Source organism: Lipotes vexillifer, unplaced genomic scaffold (genome assembly GCF_000442215.2).
Source record: "Lipotes vexillifer unplaced genomic scaffold, Lipotes_vexillifer_v1.1 scaffold71, whole genome shotgun sequence".
In the NCBI taxonomy this organism is placed as follows: domain Eukaryota; kingdom Metazoa; phylum Chordata; class Mammalia; order Artiodactyla; family Lipotidae; genus Lipotes; species Lipotes vexillifer.
Window position 1 is genome coordinate 4,976,300 of NW_006793703.1, and position 22,393 is coordinate 4,998,692.

A 22,393-nucleotide genomic window follows, 5' to 3' on the forward strand; every position below is an offset into this window, starting at 1 on the left:
CTCTCAACCACTGTGCCACCAGGGAAGCCCTAAGGGGTATTTTTTTAACATTAAAAAAGAAACAACTGGAAGAAACTGGAAGGAATCTCCAAAACCAGCTAGTTTAGTCCCACAGGAGCCCCAAAGACTAAGGGACATACAAAGTCACAGGCATGACAGTGACAGAACAGGCCCTCCAGCTTCCAACCGGAATCTATTCATTTATAGAATATGGTTCACTCTGTACTGCATCTTTATACAAAGAAATTTGTGATGAAAATGTAAGTATAAAAATTACTATTAAAAATGATATCCTGGGAACTCCCTGGTGGTCCAGTGATTAGGACTCCACGCTTTCACTGCCAAGGGCCTGGGTTCAATCCCTGGTAGGGGAGCTAAGATCCCGCAAGTGGCGCAGCCAAATAAATAAATTAATTAAAATAAAAATGATATCCTGAGGCACCCCAATTTTCTTTGCATTACTAAAACACAACCCTGAAGCATAAATAAAGCTCCAGCAGGGCTTCCCTGGTGGCGCAGTGGTTGAGAGTCCGCCTTCCGACGCAGGGGACACGGCTTCGTGCCCCGGTCCGGGAAGATCCCACATGCCGTGGAGCGGCTGGACCCGTGAGCCATGGCTGCTGAGCCTGCGCGTCTGGAGCCTGCACTCCGCAACGGGAGAGGCCACAACGGTGAGAGGCCTGCCTACCGCAAAAAAAAAAAAAACTCCAGCAAGTATAAGAGCTGCACTAGCACATTTAACAGAATCAATTCAAGTAAAACCAACCTACCTTGTCATCAGGCCAAAAAATGCTCCAAGTCTACTAAGACCTATGGGCTTAGTTCTACTGCAGGGCATAAGTTTTATGACAATACTCTTTAGAAGGGGAGTGGAGTACATTTCATACCTGGCCTAAGGAGTTACAGCATCTGACAACACATGTAAATATATGCTAAACCATCGAATCACACTCAACTATTTCTGGAAGACAGATCTAGGACCAGGACCAAATATAATGCACTTGGACCTATGAGAAATAATCAACTTTCTAACAGTGACAACTGTGAAACACTTGAACAGGCTCCCAAAAAGGTCACTGAATCCTGGATGCAGTTTTTGAGACGCTTTAGTTTGGTTCCTCCTTGCCCTTCGGAGAGGAAAATCGTTAGGAGCCGCCACTAGAGTAGAAGGTGACTGTTAACCTCAAAACATATCAGTGAATCTCTGACTTCTAGCCCCATCCCAATGCAGACACAAAAACAGTGTTAGATGGTGACAGTCAATCTGAGAAATTCACTAAACGAAAGATGAATATTCTACTGCACAGGTTTTGGGGTTTTTTTAATGTTCTGATTTGAAGTATATAAAACCCTAGTCTACTGGAAGCTCATAATTACTTCTTTTTTTTTTTTTTTTTTTTTTTTTTGGCCACACCACACAGCTTGTGGGATCTTAGTTCCCTGACCAGGGATCAAACCTGCAGCCCTCAGCAGTGAAAGCACGGAGTCCTAACCACTGGACCACCAGGGAATTCCCTCATAATTACTACTTTTAAAGTGGAGAACAAGAAGGGTCACAGACCACTCTGTAGGGCTCTGTGGGACTTGCCATCGGTCACCGCTCCTGGAGTCTTGTCCCCTGCTTCCCTCTCACTGGACTCTTCACTTACTGTAGAGTCAGCATCTGAGGGAGAAACTCTGCAGACACAAAACAAATACAAACATTAGGAAAAAGAAAGAAAGCGGGGGGGAAAGGTCACATTCATTTGGATGTGGAAGTCCGCCTTCCAGGCAAAACTGGGAGAAATCAAACAGTCCAAAACATTGTTTCGTGGCATGGCATCTTCAAGGACCACATTAATAGCACACAGTCACCTTGTGAAGACAGCTTGACACAGCTGACTAAATGGCTCAGTGGGCTCATTTCAACAAATGGTAGGAAACCAGGTACCCAGTGGAGGATGGTCTCCCAGCTCCCTGGGCTTGGACTGGCAGTCTGGGGCTGGCGTGGGTTGGATTAGAGGATCTGGAGTTCAAGCTTGGTTAGGCGTTAGCTGGGTCTGCAGAATTCCTAGGAAGCCAGGGTATTTCTGCAGTCACCCCATATAACTCCAAATCTTTGCAAGAAGCCTACACTCACAACACAAAGGCAATGATTATTGCTGAGATTTGATTCTATATATAAAAAGCAAGGGTGTCACAGAGCCCAGGTTGCACCAGGCTAGTGAAAATCCTTAATCAGTTAACACCCCTTCTCTCTGGGCTTCCTGAAATGCCGAGACATTCTGGTGCCCCCGAGACATGCTAAAATATGATATTAACCATGCAGAACGTTAAGATGTTGTGCCTAAATGTTTAGGATGAAGCTACCAGAGGAGGAAAAAAGACTTTGCTCTATTGTACTAGCATATTCAATAATTTTTAATGATTTGATTTACTCTCACTCTGCAAAGTAATTAAGCAAATGATATCTCTCTACATTATTCATCTTCTTTTGTAAAGAGTGTGTTCTAACATTCGTTAAATTCTTAAAACTAGGCCAGAAACACTGGAGTAGGTTTTTTGTTAAGTCAGAAATTATAAGATCATTTTGAACGTTGGTATGATCACACACTTCCCCCTTCTCAGCAGAAAATCAGGATTTAGAGTTCCAAAGCTCAAAGGAAAGCTGATAATCAGAGGCTTCAATACCAAAGCCTGAACATTCTTTGATCTAAAGTCAAGTTAATAAAACCTGATTCTGAACCATGTCTTCACACAGCTGTAGCCCGTCTCACAGGGTCACCGGGTGATGGTAGGTAGTCTGTTAGCAAGCAGTTCTCTGTGCACTTAATTTTGATAAGTGGACTGGGAATTAACTGGGAATGGGGAGCTGGGCAGGGGGAGGCGATGAAGAATCCATGCACACATGCTAACATGGGAGACAAGAGGAGCACATAGAGAAAAGCCAAGCAAGGAAAGAAGGATATGATGAAGGTCACCTGCAGACCAAGCAAGGAAGCCACAGCTCCAGTGGCTGGCATTAACGGGCAAGGGCAAAGCTGATACTGGCTGACTGTGTATCATATGCCATGCATTTTTTAATACATTATTCCTAATATCACCTCCAGAGGGCCTGGCATGGTCACCCCACAATATGTACCCTAGAGCTGGTCAATCCTTAATGAAGTTCCAGGCGGACCACCAAACCATGATGGACAGTGATTTATAATCTTAAACACTTTGGGGAAGGAAAGCACACAGGGCTCCTTTGAGAGTCCATGAGAGTGGATCAAGAGCCATCAGGTTCGTTGACTTGGGGCAAATGTTGTCAGTCTTCCAGGCTGCAGACCTGGACAACACTCACCATCAGCCTTTCTGCTACTGGAAACTGACAAATGGAAAACAGAAACGCATGCCACGATAGAGAACAATACAGAAAGCCCAGTAAGAACCTTCCTCTGTGACGGACGTTCTTGGAAGGGATCTTTGCCTTGGGGCTCGGCACATCTCCATTCTCAGAGGGCGTGGTATGGTCCTTCACAGGTCCTGGCAGCGGTGCTGGCTCGTGAATGATCAGTATATCATCTTTATTGTGCTGACCCAGATGCTGCTTAGCAAAGTCGAAGCCTTTCACACTAGGGATCTGCAACTGAAACAGACATACACAAACACACACACACACACAGGAAATTAATCTGAATTAATTAATCTAATTAATTAATCTGAATATAAGATGAGATTGTGAGGGCTGGCAAGATTGTGAGTGCCAGCTTCTGATCCAGGAGTGTGCTTGCAATTCTACCCATCCAGCTCAACACGCATCTCTAAAGCACTGACCTGTGCAAGGTTTATACCTAGAGTTTGCAGAAAAGAGAGATACTTGCTACAGATTCAAGTACAGGAATTAAATATTTAGACCATAATACAAAAGAAATCACAAGACAATCCCTGACTGCTGCCAGAGCAGCTACACAATTCCAGAGGGTGACGTGGCTGAGATATTCTTCCTAGAGACTGGGGACTTGTGCCAGGCCTCAGAGGACAGGCCAAACTTGGAAATAAAAAGAGGTGGCTACACAGAGATTGTTCTAAGTTGTGTCAAGGACCAGAGAAGACTTGAGGCTTGGGAAAAGATTACATTAACTGCACTAGAACAGTCAGGATGTAGGGGAATGAGAGAAGGCCAGCCTGTATGTAGATGACTCCACATGCCAGCTTCTAGAGCAGAAAACCACTAAATGTTCCTAAAGAGGCAGATTTCTAAAATGCAAGCAGTCAGGACAAAAGGAGACTAGTCAGGGGGCCCAACAGTACTACATGCACGAAATGATGAAAGCCTGGGCCCAAACCTCAGCAATGAAAATGGGAAGAAATAAAAAGCTCTGGAAAATGGGAAGGAATGAACAGCTCTAGAGACCAGGCAGAAGCACACGGAAGCTGAACACAGACTCGAGAGGCAAAGGGGAGAAAGACTCCAGTGCTTACATGAAGCTACATTCAGGGTATCCCGAACAGTAGACGTGACATTAAGAGAAAAAGGTGAGTTGCAAAGGAATGACGACAAAGAGGTAAAAAGACAGGTTTCGCTCCACACATGCTTAGTTTGAGATGGCAGGAAAAGCTCCAAAGAAAAGTAGCTCAGGGCTTCCCTGGTGGCTCAGTGGCTGAGAATCCGCCTGCCAATGCAGGAGACACGGGTTCGATCCCTGGTCCGGGAAGATCCCACATGCCGCAGAGCAACTAAGCCCGTGCGCCACAACTACTGAGCTTGCGCTCTAGAGCCTGTGAGCCACAACTACTGAGCCTGTGTGCCACAACTACTGAAGCCCGTGCGCCTAGAGCCTGTGCTCTGCAACAAGAGAAGCCTCCACAATGAGAAGCCCGCACACCCCAACGAAGAGCAGCCCCCGCTCGCCGCAACTAGAGAAAGCCCGCGCGCAGCAACGAAGACCCAATGCAGCCAAAAATAAACAAATAAATAAATAAATCTATAAAAAACAAACAAAAAAACTTGACCTTTAAAAAAAAAAAAAGAAAAAGAAAAGTAGCTCAGCATAGCTGGAAACAGAGGACAAGCTTGGGGGAACTCTCAGGCTGGAGGTGTGACCTTGAGAGCATCTGTATAGAAGGTGACACATAGGGGAGCTGAGATTTTCCAAGATGAAAACAGAGCCTATGGATAAAATGTTGGAGAACATCAAACAGTTTGCGGCTAAGAGGAGGAAAAGGAAGCCGGGAACAAAATAGGCGACTTCAAAGAAACAAGAATTTGGAAACTTCAATGTAACAGAAGCCAAGGGAATAAAGAATTTCTAGAAAGGAGTGGCCAAAGGAAGTAATGGGGGCACAAAGATGAAGGAGAGAGGAGTCTTCTCAAGTGCACCCCTCACACTGGTGGATGCAGAAGCCCTACCAGGGGATACCCGGTACCAACAGCAAACCCACAACAAAAACCCTCTGAGCCCTGCGACCACAGAGTCCAGGGTCAGCTTCTAGGCCTGTGCTAAGACAGAAAGAGGTCTGAAGAGGAACAGAAACGTGGGCAATAAAGGTGAGGCACTATTTTGGTGACACTGAAAGTGCCAGGGGTGGGTGTTAACCGTTTCCTTTATTCAAGCTTACAAAGTAGAGGAAAATAAACCACATATTAGTAGTTGTCCCAAGGGTCTCCTTGGGAGGAGCCCCACATGCAATCTCATCGGGCTGAATTCCACACCCACAGAGAGTCCTATCAGTCAGAAGACAAAGGCTAACCCATCTAAGGAGCTGTTCTAGACATTATACTGCGTGTAGAAGTGAACGGTTTTGGCGTATTTGTGCTAACTTTATGCACAGATGAGTGACAGCGTCAATGGCTTCGATTCGTCATCTCTTAAGGTCTTTTAGCACTAAAAATCTAGGCTGGATGGGTAGATGGCAAGTAGCCTGCAATAATGGCTTACACCAGCAGAGGGCGACAGAACTTACTATAAATAGAGTTCACAAAGATACTGCTCAGAAACAAAAGGCAAAGACTGGCGTGCCTGTATTTTCCAAGTTAATGAATGATCTCGTGTTACCAGCAGTCTACTTCACCACACAAGGGCAGACTGTGAGTGGCACGCAGTCCTCGGCTCACAAACGCTGTTTCCCAAACAATGGGCCCATACCTGCAGCTCCATGACGCCCCCGACCTACCAGCCATCTTCAGCTGGGCTGCCCCAAATCTCGGGGGGTGTATACCTTCCTAGGGGCATGTGGCCCTTTTAAAGGAATCAAATTCCAAACTGACAACTTCTGTATATAAACTTTTGGTTTCTCCTTCCTGAAGAATCCTTCTCCCACGTCACAGAAGAAGCACCCCTGTCATCGTTGTGTCTGCTTTCACCCCAGCTGCACCTCATTTTAGCTCCAAAAGGTGCCGCTAAATGAAATAATAGGGATGTCCTTGGTGGTCCAGTAGTTAAGACTCCGCCTTCCAATGCAGGGGGGTGCAGGTTCGATCCCTGGTCGGGGAACTAAGATACCACATGCCACGGGGCAAGTAAGCCCGAGCGCTGCAACTAAGACCGGACGCAGCCAAAAATACATAAATAAATATTTAAATAAATAAATGAAAGAATAACAGGTATAATCAACAGTCATTTAATCATCAACATCACCACCTTTGCAACTTAGATGATTTGCTTTATCAAAATTGAAGGAGGAGCCCCAGATTGCCTCCTCTAAGCAAAGGTCTCCAAAGTGATAAGGGAAAAATATGGACAGCACTGCGTCCTTGGTGCAGCCTGTACCCAAATCCAGGAACTAAATGCCTTCCCTGACACTATCTCAGGTTCATGTAAGAAACATATTGTACATATGTATATGTCATAGGGAAACAGAATGTGCTACCCCCAAACGTCTCTCTGGCATGCGGATTATTTCAAGCTGAAAACAATCAAGGGCCAAAAGACTCAGGAAGAAAGTTGGATATTCCCTTCGCCCACCAACTGCCTAACAGAATACAGACAGAGGACCTACCTACTCCAGAAAGAGAGCTATCACCACTCCTCTCTGCATCCCGTCTCTGACTGGCCCAGCAGGCATTTGTTTAGCAAACATTTGCTTTTCCATGTCCATGTGAACTGCCTTCCTCCCCTCTGAAGTCCCAAACCACCACCAGCATCCTCTTTCGTCTTTAGCTGAAGGTGATATTTAAGGTGAGGGTTTTGGTCATTTTGGTGAGTTACTCAGTTCTATACATGGGTCTCTCCCATGTATACATGTTATTAAACCTTTCTGTGATTTCCTCCTGTTAACCTGTCTCAGGTCAATTTAATTTGTACCCCAGCCAGGAAAACCTAGAACATTTCTTCCTCCCTGACAATGTCAAAATGCTTCATTAAATGCCAAGGCACCATGCAAATGAGATTGACAGCAATGTTATTGCTGCTGGTCAGTGAAACATCAAGCAGTTAATATAGTCAGCTGAGAGTCCTCAGAGACCAGATAAAGCTATAGATAAAAATTTAGATACAAAATTTTGTAATTCAGCAACAGGACATGACACGTGGTAGAACCTCAGTAAATATCTAATGACTGAATGAATTTCAAAAGGGTCAGCTGAAGCACCAAACTTAGTGGATTTTGTGGGGAACCAAGAAAAGGGTAGATGTCATATGAAATATACATCTGTTATAGCCTTAAAGTCCTGCTGGCTTTTGTTAATTCTGACTAATACCTTTTTTGTGGTAAGTTTTGGGGGTTTTTTTTGCTTGTCTTTATGGAAATGTGGTTAGTTTTCTTTTATGTTTTTTATTTATTTATTATATTTTATTTATTTATTTTTGGCTGCATTGCTGTGCACGGGCTTTCTTCTAGTTGCGGCGAGCGGGGGGCTACTCTTCGTTGTGGTGCGTGGGCTTCTCACTGCGGTGGCTTCTCTTGTTGCGGAGCACGGGCTCTAGGCGCACGGGCTTCAGTAGTTGTGGCACGTGGGCTCAGTTGTGGCTCGCAGGCTCTACAGCATAGGCTCAGTAGTTGTGGCACCCGGGCTCAGTAGCTGTGGTGTGCTGGCTTCAGTAGTTGTGGCTCGCGGGCTCGAGAGCGCAGGCTCAGTAGTTATGGCACACGGGCTTAGTTGCTCTGCAGCATCCTCCCAGACCAGGGCTCGAACCCATGTCCCCTGCCTTGGCAGGCGGATTCTTAACCACTGAGCCACCAGGGAAGCCCCCTGACTAATATCTTTAAATACGTTCATTAGATCCCTGACTTCTCTCAGGATGGGTGAGTCACCTCCTTCTATAACAGTAGAAATTTTTTTGCTTACACACAAAACAAAAGCCGTCTACACAGAAGGAAAAAATTAGAGAAAACACTGTCCTCCTCACTTACGGAATTGGCTCCTTTTGTTTCATCCTTATTTTCTGGAACACTTTTTCTAGTTTTTCCAAGTCTTAAAAAAAATCTAGAGTTAAGTTTGGCTCTACTGTGCCTCCAGCCTCCACATGCAGAATAAGTGTCAATCAGCGTTTTATAAAAGAGTCACAATTCATTAGCGCCTTCAATATTCCCATTAGGACCCAGGTTTTCTGAGGAAAGACGGCTCTTTTGTTCCTTCTTTCTTTAATATATCACAGAAGGGACAGACCCTGTTGTCTGTATCTCATCGGAATATGTCGCTGACAAGTCAGGCTGGGCTGGAAGAGCAGGTCAGCCAAGTAACAGGAGAGACGCCTGATGAATTTTAAAACATGTAAGCCATAAATATAATGCGACCCAGATGGAACACGACAGAGTGAAGTCCCCAGTACTCGGGTTAGCCTGAACCCCTGGGAAGGAGCAGTTAAGAGGACAAGAGAAACCACAGAGCAAATCCCCAAAGTGGCTGAATAAAAATGTGCAGCCTTGAAGAGAGAGCCATTGTTTAAGCATTTGCTATTCGATGGGTGTGGTGTGTGAAAAGTAGTGCACTACAGCCACCATGCTGCTTCCATTCAGGAGGTGAAGACAAGGCGAACCTATTGCCATCTGCGGGTCTCCACTGCAGCCCAGCATGGGGCCGCTGGTCACCCTGAGGTCTAGGAGGTGGCTAGCAGTCCTCCAAGATTCTCCCGCCCCCAGGCCGCAGCAAATCACGTGGGTACACTGAAACCACCAACACTTTAGGTGTTACCAGGATCCTTGCAGAGGGAGAGGAGATGAACTCGGCTCAGATGGAAGAAACCCTCTTGGAACTTCGCTTCAACCCGTTGAGTCCCTTCAGTGGCGGTTCCAAACATAGATGTGTCCAAGCCCCCCCACCACCCCGAGACCCCCTCAGTGGCTCCCAGGGCCTACAGCATCACCTCCGCCCCCTGACGTGTCCCATAAACCCCTCTAAGAATGGCTCTTGCCTACTTCTGTGGCCTCGGTTTTGGCTGTGCCCTTCCTTCCACTCACCTCTGCTCCATCCTTCCTGCCTGGGCCCACTTCACCTCCGCAACCTCCAGATGCAGGGGTGGCTGCCCTTTGCCTGTACTCCCTCAGTGCCCTGGACACACTTACGCTGCTGCGTGTCAGCTTGTAGCTGCCTGTCCTTCTTTCTCCCTTATGAAAGCCCTCGAAGGCAGGGATCGCATGTTATCTGTGCTTGTCACCCAGCCCAGCCCTGCTTGTCTGAGAGCAAATGCTCAGTGTTTGGTGAATGAACAGGCAGTGGCCGAGGCAGCTCCATCTGGCTGCCCACAGTGCCAGCCGGCTAAGAACCAGGGTCCTAGGCCAACCAGGGGGTGTGGACTATCCCCAGCAGAAGGAACAAGTTTCCAGAGGGCCGGCAGCATCTAGCCAATGCCATTCATGTCTTTAAATAGAACCTCAACAGGGTGAGGCGGGTCCAAGCTGCAATTTTACTGGGAGCAGTAAAAAAGTGATGCCTTTAGGCTGCAGATTAAAGGGAATACAGATAAAAGAAAGACATGGGTTAGGGGTTTTTTTCTTTCTCATTAGAAATTTTAAAAGACCCTGCTTCAGAATAAGACAGAATGGCCTCTCTCATCATATTTCAAAACTAATCTACTCCCAGACAATATGAAGAGGTTTCCTTCTGGTTACAAGAAGAAGGGGGTGTGGATTTGGGGTCAGTAAATTTATCGTTTCCAGATGTTTGCAGCCCTGGGATTTGCTAAAAGATTTCAGAGAGTAGTGGTGAAGCGTAGTCAGGGGGCGGGATGAGCAGAGCGTAGAGAGAAAACACAGAGCCGCACAAGAAGGAAAAAGAGCTCTTGCAGTCACAGGGAAGGCAGCATCTTTGCAAAGTGCTCCAAGGAATAGGCTGGAGGCCCTTCACTATTGCCAGATAATCTTAGAAGAAACGCTTATGAAGTAGAGATATTTATTTTTAAACTAAATAGAAATTATCATTTTCTCACTATAAAAACATGACAAGATCTATATGGTGAGTGCCTCTGCCAGCAAAACAAAGACCCTGCTATGCTCCTAACAGGGTCAGAAAACACCTCTTCTCTCAGGGAGTCCTCCATGCAGAAGGCCCTTCGTGCAAAGATGCTGTAAAAGGGAATGCACAAATCCAGACAGCACTTGCAGAAGAGGGACTCCAAAGGCTTAAGTTCTATTGGAAACTGTCCATTTTGATGTACAACAACATCTGGGACGTGAGACTCTTTCAGAAGTAAAAGTGGGAGAAGGCGAAAGCTTGCGGAATAGTCTGCTGTGAACTCAAGGGATGCTGTCCTCTGATAGTTTACTGAAGTAACAGACAATGGATGGGCTTCCACAGGACTGTTTATGTTAGGAAGCATGGCACATTATTGACCTAAATATATAACCATCTACACTGGTCAAATCTCTCTGTAACAACACTCTTTGACCAGAACAAAAGCATTTCCAAACCTACTGTTGATCTCATTACGATGAAATTCACACTGTGAATCATGTAGTATAGTAAGGACTTTTTTCCAGGTTTTTCCGTGCTATTCACCAGTCTGACAACAAAACGACCTTAGCAGACTATGTAAATAATAAATGAAGATAGGTAATAAATATAACCTTAGTAGAAACTGCTTCCAAAATACTGGGTAACCATAAGCTTGCAATTTAATCAAGAGTTTGCATTTCTTACTTAATTTGTAAGAAAAAGAAGGCTCTTCATTTACTTTAACAAACAAAATGAATTTTTAGATAATACTTATTTGTTTCCTCCATCAGGTCTAGGTTGATAATGTGCAGAATTTTTTTATACCCAGAAAATCAGAGTAAAATTTCTTGTTTTTCTGCCTCGGGCTTGCTTTTTCTTAGCAAACTTTTAGAGTCGAGTGAGTCCTCTAAATGCGTGAGACCCATAGTGGGTACACGTTAATAAACAGAGTCCGCAAGCACCACTTCCCACGCCCTGGGTGTGGCTGACCCTGCGTGCTGAGCTCAGTGTTTGCACCTAATGAGCTCTTCTCTTACTTGGCATGTTCTTGCTCACCAGGGGAGCTGGATACTGACCAAGAGGCTATGTCTTCCTCTGAAACTGGTACGTGACAAATACTGCAGGAAGTGTCGAAACCTAAGTGTGACAAGGGAACTGCTATTACCATAAAAACTAAATTGAATGCCTTGGAAACACACGGAAAAGGAGCTGCTGAAAAAAAAAAGAAAGAAAGAAAAAAGAAACTGCTGTCAAATTAGGTGCAGGAGAATTAACTCTAAAAGACTGCAGAGTAAGGTGGGAGGGGGGATATTGAAAAAATCTAGAAAATTTTGTTCTCAGGTTGCTTTGCTCTTCCCTAAAGAAACCCAAACTGGAAACTGTAGCTGATGCCTTATGTGCGTTGTTTCTTCACAAGAAAGACCACACAGAATTCCTTTTGATAGACTAATACTCCAAATTTTTTTTAAAGATTGTCAAATAAAGACTAATTTTATACATATATATATATATGTGTGTGTGTGTGTGTGTGTGTATATATATATATGTATGTGTGTGTGTGTGTATATATGTATGTGTGTGTATATATATGTATGTTTGTGTGTATATATATATGTGTGTGTATATATATGTATGTGTGTGTATATATATATATGTATATGTGTGTGTGTGTATATAAAGTTAAAATGTTTAAGGCATGTATTACCATTTTTTAATGATTATGTGGTCTTGATCAAGGTGGACAAGTAGGCTTGCAATATGGTGGACGGAAAATAAAGGAGCCGGCCAGCAGAGTTGCGTATGAAAGAAAGAGATACACAGATCAAAGAAAATCTTCCTTGGCTCCTGTTCTCTGAAAATATCCAGGGTTAAAATAGATCAGAATTCATACACAGAATGGATGTGATCTTCTAACCGAACATCTCAAAAATAAAATCACAGTGGAACTCAGAGCCCACAGCATTGCTAAGCCTTCACATGGCTTCATTTTCTGGGCATGTATTTAATACTACAGAAGACCTGGGTTTCTAAGCAAACATGGAGGCAAAGGGACACCACCACTAAAGCCAAAAGATTTCCTGACCAGCTCTCCCCCCTGTCCTTCAGTACCAGGAACCTGACCTGCCCTACCCCAGTCCACAGGACGCTCACAGAAACGCAGGGCAGGAGTCTGTCCCTCACCTTCTGACGCTGCTGAATGTTGGCCACGGTGTCAGGCTGAAAGTCCAATTTGTCCGTGCGGCAGAGTTTCCAGTACAGGATGACGACGATCACCATCACCACCAGCACTGGCACAACCACGCCCACAATGACCCAGAGGCTGCTGCTCTGGGACTCAGGGGATGATGGCCTCTTCACCCTGTCCACAGCTGCAGACGAGGAAGAAAGGTCTCTCAGTGAGTCCTTTGCACTCTTTTACTGGACAGCCCTTCTGAGCAGTAAATGTGCCCTCCCTCTTCCACGAGAAACCACGAAAGTCCCTGTCATTTCAGCTCAAGACAACTGGGGTCTCCTGATGACAGGGAACAGGACACAGTAAACAAACACAACACATTCCATCTACAATACAGTAGGGATCACAGCAACATATATGACGTGTCTAAAGGAAAATGGTTAATTCAATGGCAAAGTGAGGTTTATTCCACGTCTCCTGATGTCCAGTTTATTCTACCAGGTCCCTCCCTAAATTCTCACTGCAGGAATGTTGCCTTACCAAAAACTAGAAAGTCCCAGTAAGCAGTCTATGAGCACTGCCTTCATTTCCTTACCCAGATCTCTCCCTCAACCCTTCAATAAGAACATGACTTTTGGGCTTCCCTGGTGGTGAAGAGGTTGAGGCTCCGCCTGCCGATGCAGGGGACGCGGGTTCGTGCCCCGGTCCAGGAGGATCCCACGTGCCACAGAGCGGCTGGGCCCGTGAGCCATGGCCGCTGAGCCTGCGCGTCCAGAGCCTGTGCTCCGCAACGGGAGAGGCCATGACAGTGAGAGGCCCGCGTACCGCAAAAAAAAAAAAACATGACTTTTAACTGAAACTGCTATGCTAACACATATATATGGAATTTAAGAAAACAAAAATGTCATGAAGAACCTAGGGGTAAAACAGGAATAAAGACACAGACTACTGGAGAACGGACTTGCGGATATGGGGAGGGGGAAGGGTGAGATGTGATAGGGCGAGAGAGAGACATGGACATATACATACTAACAAACGTAAGGTAGATAGCCAGTGGGAAGCAGCCGCATGGCACAGGGATACCGGCTCGGTGCTTTGTGACTGCCTGGAGGGGTGGGATAGGGAGGGTGGGAGGGAGGGAGATGAAGAGGAAGAGATATGGGAACATATGTATATGTATAACTGATCCACTTTGTTACAAAGCAGAAACTAACACACCATTGTAAAGCAATTATACCGCAATAAAGATGTTAAAAAAAAAAATTACATTAAATCAACTTACTTATTTTGAATCCTCCACTCCCCAACCTCCCCACCCCCTCCCCTGCCTCAGCCCCCCATCTTTCATGGCCTTGGATGATCATGCTTCAATCACTCTGTCCTCCTTAATTTCCTTCACCAGCTCCTCTCCCTAACCCGGCCTCCCGGTTCTGGGCCCTCATCCTCTTCATTCCCTACTCATCCTCTCGCAAGATTCAGCTCTTCTTAAAACTGCTTTCCTGGTCCTCTTAAAGCTCAGGTTCCCATCACCAGGCTCTGAAAACCAAAATGCCCCCCTTCCGTGCCCAACTCTCTCATCCACTGTGGCCACTTCACAACGACCTCTCCATGGCCACACTAGATTCCCCTCGTCTAAGTTCTCTTGTCCTTGGTTGTCTTGGCCTTGTAAATGGTACCTCGTTATTCTTTTACAATGCATTTTATTACATAAATGTATCATCCTGATACACTATACCACTTTGCTCATTAATATGGTCATGACTCTAAGCCTTGTCTCTTCAAATATATATCAGTCTTCCTGGGCAGGGACTAACTTTTACGCTCTTTTCATATCCTATAATGGTTAACACGTGCTATGGGATCAGAATGTTTTTACTCAAAGATGTAACAATAAAAAGATGCTTAGTGCTTGTTTTAAGTTTGGGTTTAGGCCTCTTAGAGAGTGACCAGGGAGGGGAGCAAGCCCTCTCAAGCACAAGCACTATGAAAGAAGCACAAATCACAAAGCAAAGACTATGCGGGAAATGGAGAAAGTGGCAAAGTGTTAAAATTTTGCATTTTTTAATTTGACCTGAATATAGTTTGTATATGTAGCTCATTTTGCATGAAAATAGCTGACAATATAGGAGTGACACAACCAAACTGAGGAGCTGAGACAACCGGGTCCTCTTCTTAGTTCTAACCTAGTAAAACCCTATGACTCGTCAAAACGAGGGCCTGACATCAAGTCCGCAGCTGTTTTGGGGCTGGCCCTGGTGTTGGCTTAGGCTCCCAATCCCAGGACTGTTGGTTTTCAGCATGAAACTGAGGCAAGAGGAGTGCAAGAGCAGATGAAAGTAGTCTTGAAAGGTGCCCAGAGCCTACAGTAAGGAATCTTTTCTAAAAACTGAAGTGCTTAGCTGGAGTGGGGCACTTCTCTGACAATCAGAAATGTCGTATATGAAGAAATACAAGTAAGTGCTTCATTATTTTTTTTCTCACTGCTTTGAAATATACACTAATATACAATCATATCTCAAACACACAAACACAAAGCACCAATGGTTATTTGCTTCAACTCTCCCATCATCACCTATAAAATGGAGAAAGTGTGCCCATGGCCCCTCCCCTCATCCTGGTTAGTTTCCAGGGTCAAGTATAGCTCTTACAAAGGACATTCCATCATGGAGGATAATTTCAAAGCTGTCATTTGTTAAAAACTGCCTTCATCGCCGAAGTTTCTCGGGAGTTTTTCAACACTCTCTGATGCTAAATTCCTTCTAAACATTTAGTTATCCCTTTACTGTTGGGAGCAAGTTTCTCTGAGCTCTTACAAGGATTACTCCCAGGATTATAGAGGAAAAACACCCACATTAAAATAGTAGTCTGATTCATAAAGGTATATTTAGAGAAATATACTCTTCCATGCCTCTCCTTTTCTTAATTTTAAATACCCAAAATCTGTGAGTTGGGGAACAAGGGCACTGAGAGTAGCCATTGCCAGGGGAGCAGGAGCCTAGACTCTTCCAACAATAATAAAGAAATACCAAAATACCAAAATACCTCTTTCTAAATTATGAGTGATGTGAGGACAGGGTGGGAGAGAAACAGGATTGAAAAGGGTAAGAATCAAGGACTTCTTTGTGTTAAAAGACCCAGAAGGAAGCCAATAAATGCAGAGGGCACCTCCCAGCTTCCTGCGTGACTCACTGTCCCCATCAACATTCAAATTATGACATGTAAGATTTTGGAATATATACAGAGAAAACACATTATTTTACCTAAGACAAAAATTTTTTTTAAATAATACAGGAGGGGGGGAAAATTATTAAAGTTAACTCAAGCTACTAAAACTCACTATAACACTATGAATATAAAATGCTGGGTAGGAAAAAGAACAGCGATGCTACAACTGCATGCAATCAAAATAAAGAAGGTCTTGGCGAATTAATTTTAATGACTGACCTCTTATATCTACTACGCACACATAAGAATGCTTTAAATTCAGAGTTTATTGTCAGAAAAAAGACTGGCTTTTGACCCCAGCCCAGCACAGATGACTGTGAGGGGCCACACCTCACGCACTTACGTTGGGCAACAGCTCCTTGAATTCGGTAACCCAAGATGATGGCTGCTCTCTGGATATCTATCTTGTTAATCAGATCTGAAGACTTGACTGCACTGAGTCTTTCTCCATCTTGATCCTCCACAAAGTAGATGAGCTGCACGGGATTATCATCTCCCTCGAGCCTTGACACATTTACCACCTGAAAGATAACAGAAACTATTAGCATTTTAGAAGCTCATGTTTCCAGATGCCCTTCCTCGGGGCACTCAATCTTGACTGTGTTACTCAGGATTTATTCCTATCCCTAATAAGATCATTACACCATTCCAGATCCCAGAATGCCCAAGACGCTCTCTTGATGGGAAGAACAGTCAAAATGAAAGTTCCTCTGTGCAGAAAAACAAATGTACTTTGTCTTGCTCGAAGTCTTCTCTGAGACTAAGGGGCAAGCAGGGTACACAGAACATACCAAGTCCAGCCTAGAATAGCCATCAACCAGCTCCAACAGGTCATGGGAGGGCACTGTTGTCTTCCCAACATCAACCATAACGGTTAGGTACATCCCTGGTTCTCTGAAACTATTGATGGTTCTAGCCAATCCTTTCTCAAATCTATTAGCATTTTCTCCCTGTTCTTCTAGGGCAGGGTTTCTCAACCTTAGTACTATTGCCATTTTTGAACCAGATAATTCTTTGATGTGGGGGACTATCCCAAGTATAGTAGAATGTTTAGCAGCATCTCTGCCCTCTACTCCCTCAAGGCCAGTAGCAACAACCATGCCCTTCCTCACCAGTTGTGACAACCAAAAATGTCTCCAGACATTGCCAAATGTACCCTGGGGGGCAAAGTCATCCCCAGTTGAGAACCACCGCTCTTGAAATAATAAATATCATAAATTCTTTAATATCCCACTCCCAAAAAGGGATAGATCATCTAGATAGGAAACAATAAGCAAACAGCAGATTTGAACAATGCTATAGACCAAATGAACCTAACAAACATATAGAACATTCTATCCAGTAGCAACACAATACACATTCTTCTCACATGCACATGGAACATTTTCTAGGACAGATCATATGTTAGGCCACAAAACAAGTCTCAACAATTCCAAAAAGATAGAAATTATATCAAGTATCTTTTCTGACCACAACGGTATGAAACTAGAATCAATAATAGGAGGAAAGCTGGAAAATTCACCAATACTTGGAAATTAAACAACACACTCCTGACCAACCAGTGAACCAAAAAAAAAAAAAAAAAAGGGAAATCTTGAGACAAATTAAAATGGAAACACAACGTAACAAAACTTACAGGATGCAGCAAAAGCACTTACAAAGTTTACAGCTATAAATGAAATCAAGGATAAAGAAAGATCTCAAATAAATAACCTAAGAAACTAGAAAAAGAAGAACAAACTTAGCCCAAAGTTTGCAGAAGGGAGGAAGTAATAAAGACTAGCATGGAAATAAATGAAATAGAGAAACAGGAAAACAACAGAAGAGACTAACAAAACTAAGAGTTGGTTCTTTGAAAAGATAAACAAAACTGACAATTTAGCTAGACTAACCAAAAAAAAGAGATAGGACTCAAAAACTATAAATGAAAGAGAAGACATTACATCAGATACCACAGAAATACAAAGGATCAAAAGAGACTACTATGAACATTACATGCCAATAAATTTGACAACCTAGAAGAAATGGATAAATTCCTAGCCATATACACCCTACCAAGACTGGATCATGATGAAAAAGGAAATCTGAACAGACCAATAATGAGTAAGGAAATTAAATCAGTAATCACAAACTTCCCAGCAAAGAAAAGTCCAGGACCCAGATGGTTTCACTGATGAATTCTACCACACATTTAAAGAAGAATTAATGCCAATCCTCAAACATTTCCTAAAACTTGAAGAGGCGGAAACACTCTCAAATTCATTTTACGACACTAACATTACCTTAATACCAAAGCGAGGTAAAGACACTATAAATAAAGAAAACTACAGACCAATATCTCTAAGGAATACAGATGCAAAAATTCTCAACAAAACATTAGCAAATCAAATTCAACAGCATAGGGCTTCCCTGGTGGGGCAGTGGTTGAGAATCTGCCTGCCAATGCAGGGGACACGGGTTCGAGCCCTGGTCTGGGAAGATCCCACATGCCGCGGAGCAACTAGGCCCGTGAGCCACAACTACTGAGCCTGCGCGTCTGGAGCCTGTGCTCTGCAACAAGAGAGGCCGCGATAGTGAGAGGCCCGCACACCACGATGAAGAGTGGCACCTGCTTGCCGCAACTAGAGAAAGCCCTCGCACAGAAACGAAGACCCAACACAACCAAAAATAAATAAATAAATTTTAAAAAATATTAAAAAAAAAAATTCAACAGCATATTATAAGGATCACATACCATGATCAAGTGAGATTCAACAACATATGCAAATCAATAAATATGATACATCACATTAATAAATGAAAGATAAAAAACACATGATCATATCAATAGATGCAAAAAAAGCATTTGACAAAATTCAACATCCATTCATGATAAAAACTCTCAACAAACTGAGTATAGAAGGAACATACCTCTACATAGAAAAGGCCATATATGACAAACACACAGCTAACATTGTACTCAATGGTGAAAGGTTGAAAGCTTTTCCTTTATGATCAGGAAGAAGATGAGACCATCCACTCTCACTATTCCTATTCAACACCTTACTAGAAATCCTAGCCAGAGCAATCAGGCAAGAAAAAGAAATAAAAGGCATCCAAATTGAAAAGGAAGAAGTAAAACCATCTCTGTTTGCAGATAACATGATCTTATATATAGAAAACCCTAAAGACTCCACCAAAAAACTATCAGAATGAGTAAGTGAATTCAGTAAAGTTGCAGGACATAAAATAAACATACAGAAATCAGTTGTATTTCTATACACTAATAACAAAGTATCTGAAGAAGAAACAAACAGTCCCACTCACAGTAGCCTCAAAAAAAATAAACTATTTAGAAATAAATTTAACCAAGGAGGTAAAGATCTGTATACTGAAATCTATAAGACATGATGAAAGAAACTGAAGAACACACAAATAAAGGAAAATACATCCCATGTTCATGGATCAAAAGAATTAATACTGTTAAAATGTCCATACTATCCAAAGCTATCTATAGATTCAATGCAATCCCTATCAAAATTCCAATGGCAGTTTTTTATAGAAATAAACAATCCTAAAATTCATACGGAACCACAAAAGACCCTGGTGACTAAGGAGCCAAGAATACTCAACGGGGAAAAGACAGTCTCTTCAATAAATGTTGTTGGGAAAACTAGATATTCACATCCAAAAGAATGAAATTGGACACCATCTTACTCACAAAAATTAACTCCAAATGGAAACACCTAAAACCATAAAACTCCTACAAGAAAACATACGGCAAAAGCTCCTTGACATTCGTCTTGGCAATGATTTTTTGGATAAGACACCCAAAGCACAAGCAACAAAGCAAAAATAAACAAATGGGACTACATCAAACTAAAAAGCTTCTGTACAGCAAAAGAAACAATCAACAAAATGACGAGGCAACCTATGAAATGGGAGAAAGTATTTATAAATCATTATTTGATGAGGGGCTAATATCCAAAATATATTAAGGAACTCATATAACTCAATAGCAAAAAAAAAAACCAAATCTGAGTAACATATGGGCATAGGATCTGAACAGACATTTTTCCAAAGATACAGCAATGGCCAACAGGTACATGAAAAGGTACTCAACATCACTAATCATCAGGGAAATGCAAATCAAAACCACAGTGAGATATCACCTCACACCTGTTAGAATGGCTATTATCAAAAGGACAGGAGATAAGTGGTGGTGAGGATGTAGAGAAAAGGGAATCCTCATGCACTGTTGGTGGAAATGTAAACTGCTACAGCCTCTATGGAAAATAGTACGGAGGTTCCTCAAAAATTTAAAACTAGAACTAGCATATGGACCAACAATTCCACTTCTGGGATTTCCAAAGGAAATGAAATCACTATCTTGAAAAGATATCTGCACCCCATGTTCACTGTAGCATTATTTACAACAGGCAGGACATGGTAAAAACCTAACTGTCCATCTATGGACAAATGGATCAAGAAAATGTGATATGATACATGATACATACCCACACGTACACACACAATGGAATATTATTCATCCATAAAAAAGAAGAAAATCCTGTCATTTGCAACTACATAGGACGAACCTTGAAGGCGTTATGCTAAGTGAAATAAGTCCAACAGAAAAAGACAAATACTGTATGATGCCACACATATGTGGAATCTAAAAAAGCCAAAATCACAGAAAAAGTGTACTGGTGGTTGCCAGGGGTGGAGAGTAAGGGAAATGGATGATGGTGGTCAAAGGGGGTACACTTCCAGCCATAAAGCTCTGGGGATCTAAAGTACAGCATGGTGACTATAGTTAACAATACTGTATTGCATACTTGAAATCTGCTAAGAGAGTAGATCTTAAAAGTTCTCACCACACACACACACACACACACACACACACACACACATAAAGATAACTATGTGAGCGATGGATATGTTATCTTATTGTGGTAATCTTTTCACAATATATACATATATCAAGTTATCACACTGTACACTTTAAACTTACACGATGTTATATGTCAATTACCTCACAATCAAGCTGGAAAAAATTTCATAAATTCATAATCTGCTGGGTCAAAGAGTACTCTGATTTGTCCCAGATTTACATCCCTCTGGTGTTAACAGTGAAGTACTCTTCCATTAGTACTTTAGAATCTAGTACACTCGATCTATCACTGTTTTGCATAAATATAGCTTTCAATTTTGTTGCTATTTCTCTTAGTAATATGCAACAACTTTATGGCCCCTTTTAGACTGCAGCAAAATGGTGGACTGACGTTCTGAGAGAAAGATCTATGATAACTCCAAGCCCTCTATTTTGTACACGTAATTTGAATGTTCGGTCTCTACATTTGCCATCGGCAAAATGCAGCTGCTACTTTTCTAGCCACACGTACAGAACTGTAGTAGTGCCCTGTGCTCTGGACACAGCTGCTGGCCTCCTTCTTCACCACTGGAAACTTTTGGCAAATCAACTATTTCATGATTTCATTGTGAACGCCTACTTCCAGATCATGTACAAAGATCCTTAACACAGGTCCAAACTCTCATCCCTGGAGAATCTGTTCTTTTTTTTCCTTTTTTTTGCGGTACGCGGGTCTCTCACTGCTGTGGCCTCTCCCATTTGCGGAGCACAGGCTCCGGACGCGCAGGCTCAGTGGCCATGGCTCACGGGCCCAGCCGCTCCGCGCCACGTGGGATCTTCCCGGACCGGGGCATGAACCCGTGTCCCCTGCATCGGCAGGCGGACTCTCAACCACTGCGCCACCAGGGAAGCCCTGTTCTTTACAACTCTATATCTTGATAACGGCTCACCTGTCCAGCCTTCTGTTTGCTGTTTCTAGGCTAGTTCCTTGACCCCCTTCTGCTCCCTAACCACCTACTTCTTTCCCTGGAACTGTGCTGCAGTGGTTAATTTTTAGTAGCCTTCAGAATGGAATACTATAAAGGGCTGCTGAAAAGCAAGAGATTATATCCACCCGTCCCTCTACCTACATGCCTATTTATTCCATTTTAAAGTTCTGATAAGTTTTAGAAATGCTTCTTCTTGTGGAAACCATATACCCAAATATCCAATGATAGCCACCTTGAGTAAATATTCTAGGGACTTCCCTGGTGGGTCAGTGGCTAAGACTCCACGCTCCCAAAGCAGGGGGCCCGGGTTAGATCCCTGGTCAGGGAACTAGATCCCACATGCCGCAACTAAGACAACACAGCCAAATAAATAAATATATTTTTTAAAAAAATCTACAAGCGTCTCCAATCTGAAAGTAACAGTCAGTAAAATCTAATCCCAGCATCCCTTCTAGATGACTTCTTATCAGATTCATATCTAGAATCCATAAAACCATGGTATAATGGAGTCATCATTTGGGGCAACATTTTCAATTTCATTTTTTAAAATATTTTGATTAAAATCATGTGTTCACTATACAAACTATATGCTCATTGGAGAAATTTTGAAAAACATGAAAAGTAACTATAAAGAGTAAAACAAAAATCACCTGAAATTCAATCAAAGAAAATCATTGCAAGCATTTTGGCATATTTCCTCCTGTCATTTTTTTCATGATTTGTATATTAATATTTGGATATACTGCACACTTTTTTTTTTTTTTTGCGGTACACGGGCCTCTCACTGTTGTGGCCTCTCCCGCCCCAGAGCACCAGCT

At 43.0% G+C, this 22,393-nt stretch overlaps 1 protein-coding gene across 1 annotated transcript in view; it reads right to left on the reverse strand.

Moving 5' to 3' along the window:
• The window catches only part of KIAA1549 (KIAA1549 ortholog), an 88,547-nt gene that overhangs the window by 51,837 nt on the left and 14,317 nt on the right, over positions 1 to 22,393 (reverse strand). Inside the window, exons 8-12 of the mRNA XM_007466660.1 lie at positions 16,078 to 16,255; positions 12,518 to 12,705; positions 3,414 to 3,610; positions 1,558 to 1,677; positions 888 to 892 (exon numbers count right to left, since the gene is read on the reverse strand). Coding sequence (XP_007466722.1) covers positions 888 to 892; positions 1,558 to 1,677; positions 3,414 to 3,610; positions 12,518 to 12,705; positions 16,078 to 16,255 — 688 coding nt within the window. The remainder of the gene's footprint in view (positions 1 to 887; positions 893 to 1,557; positions 1,678 to 3,413; positions 3,611 to 12,517; positions 12,706 to 16,077; positions 16,256 to 22,393) is intronic.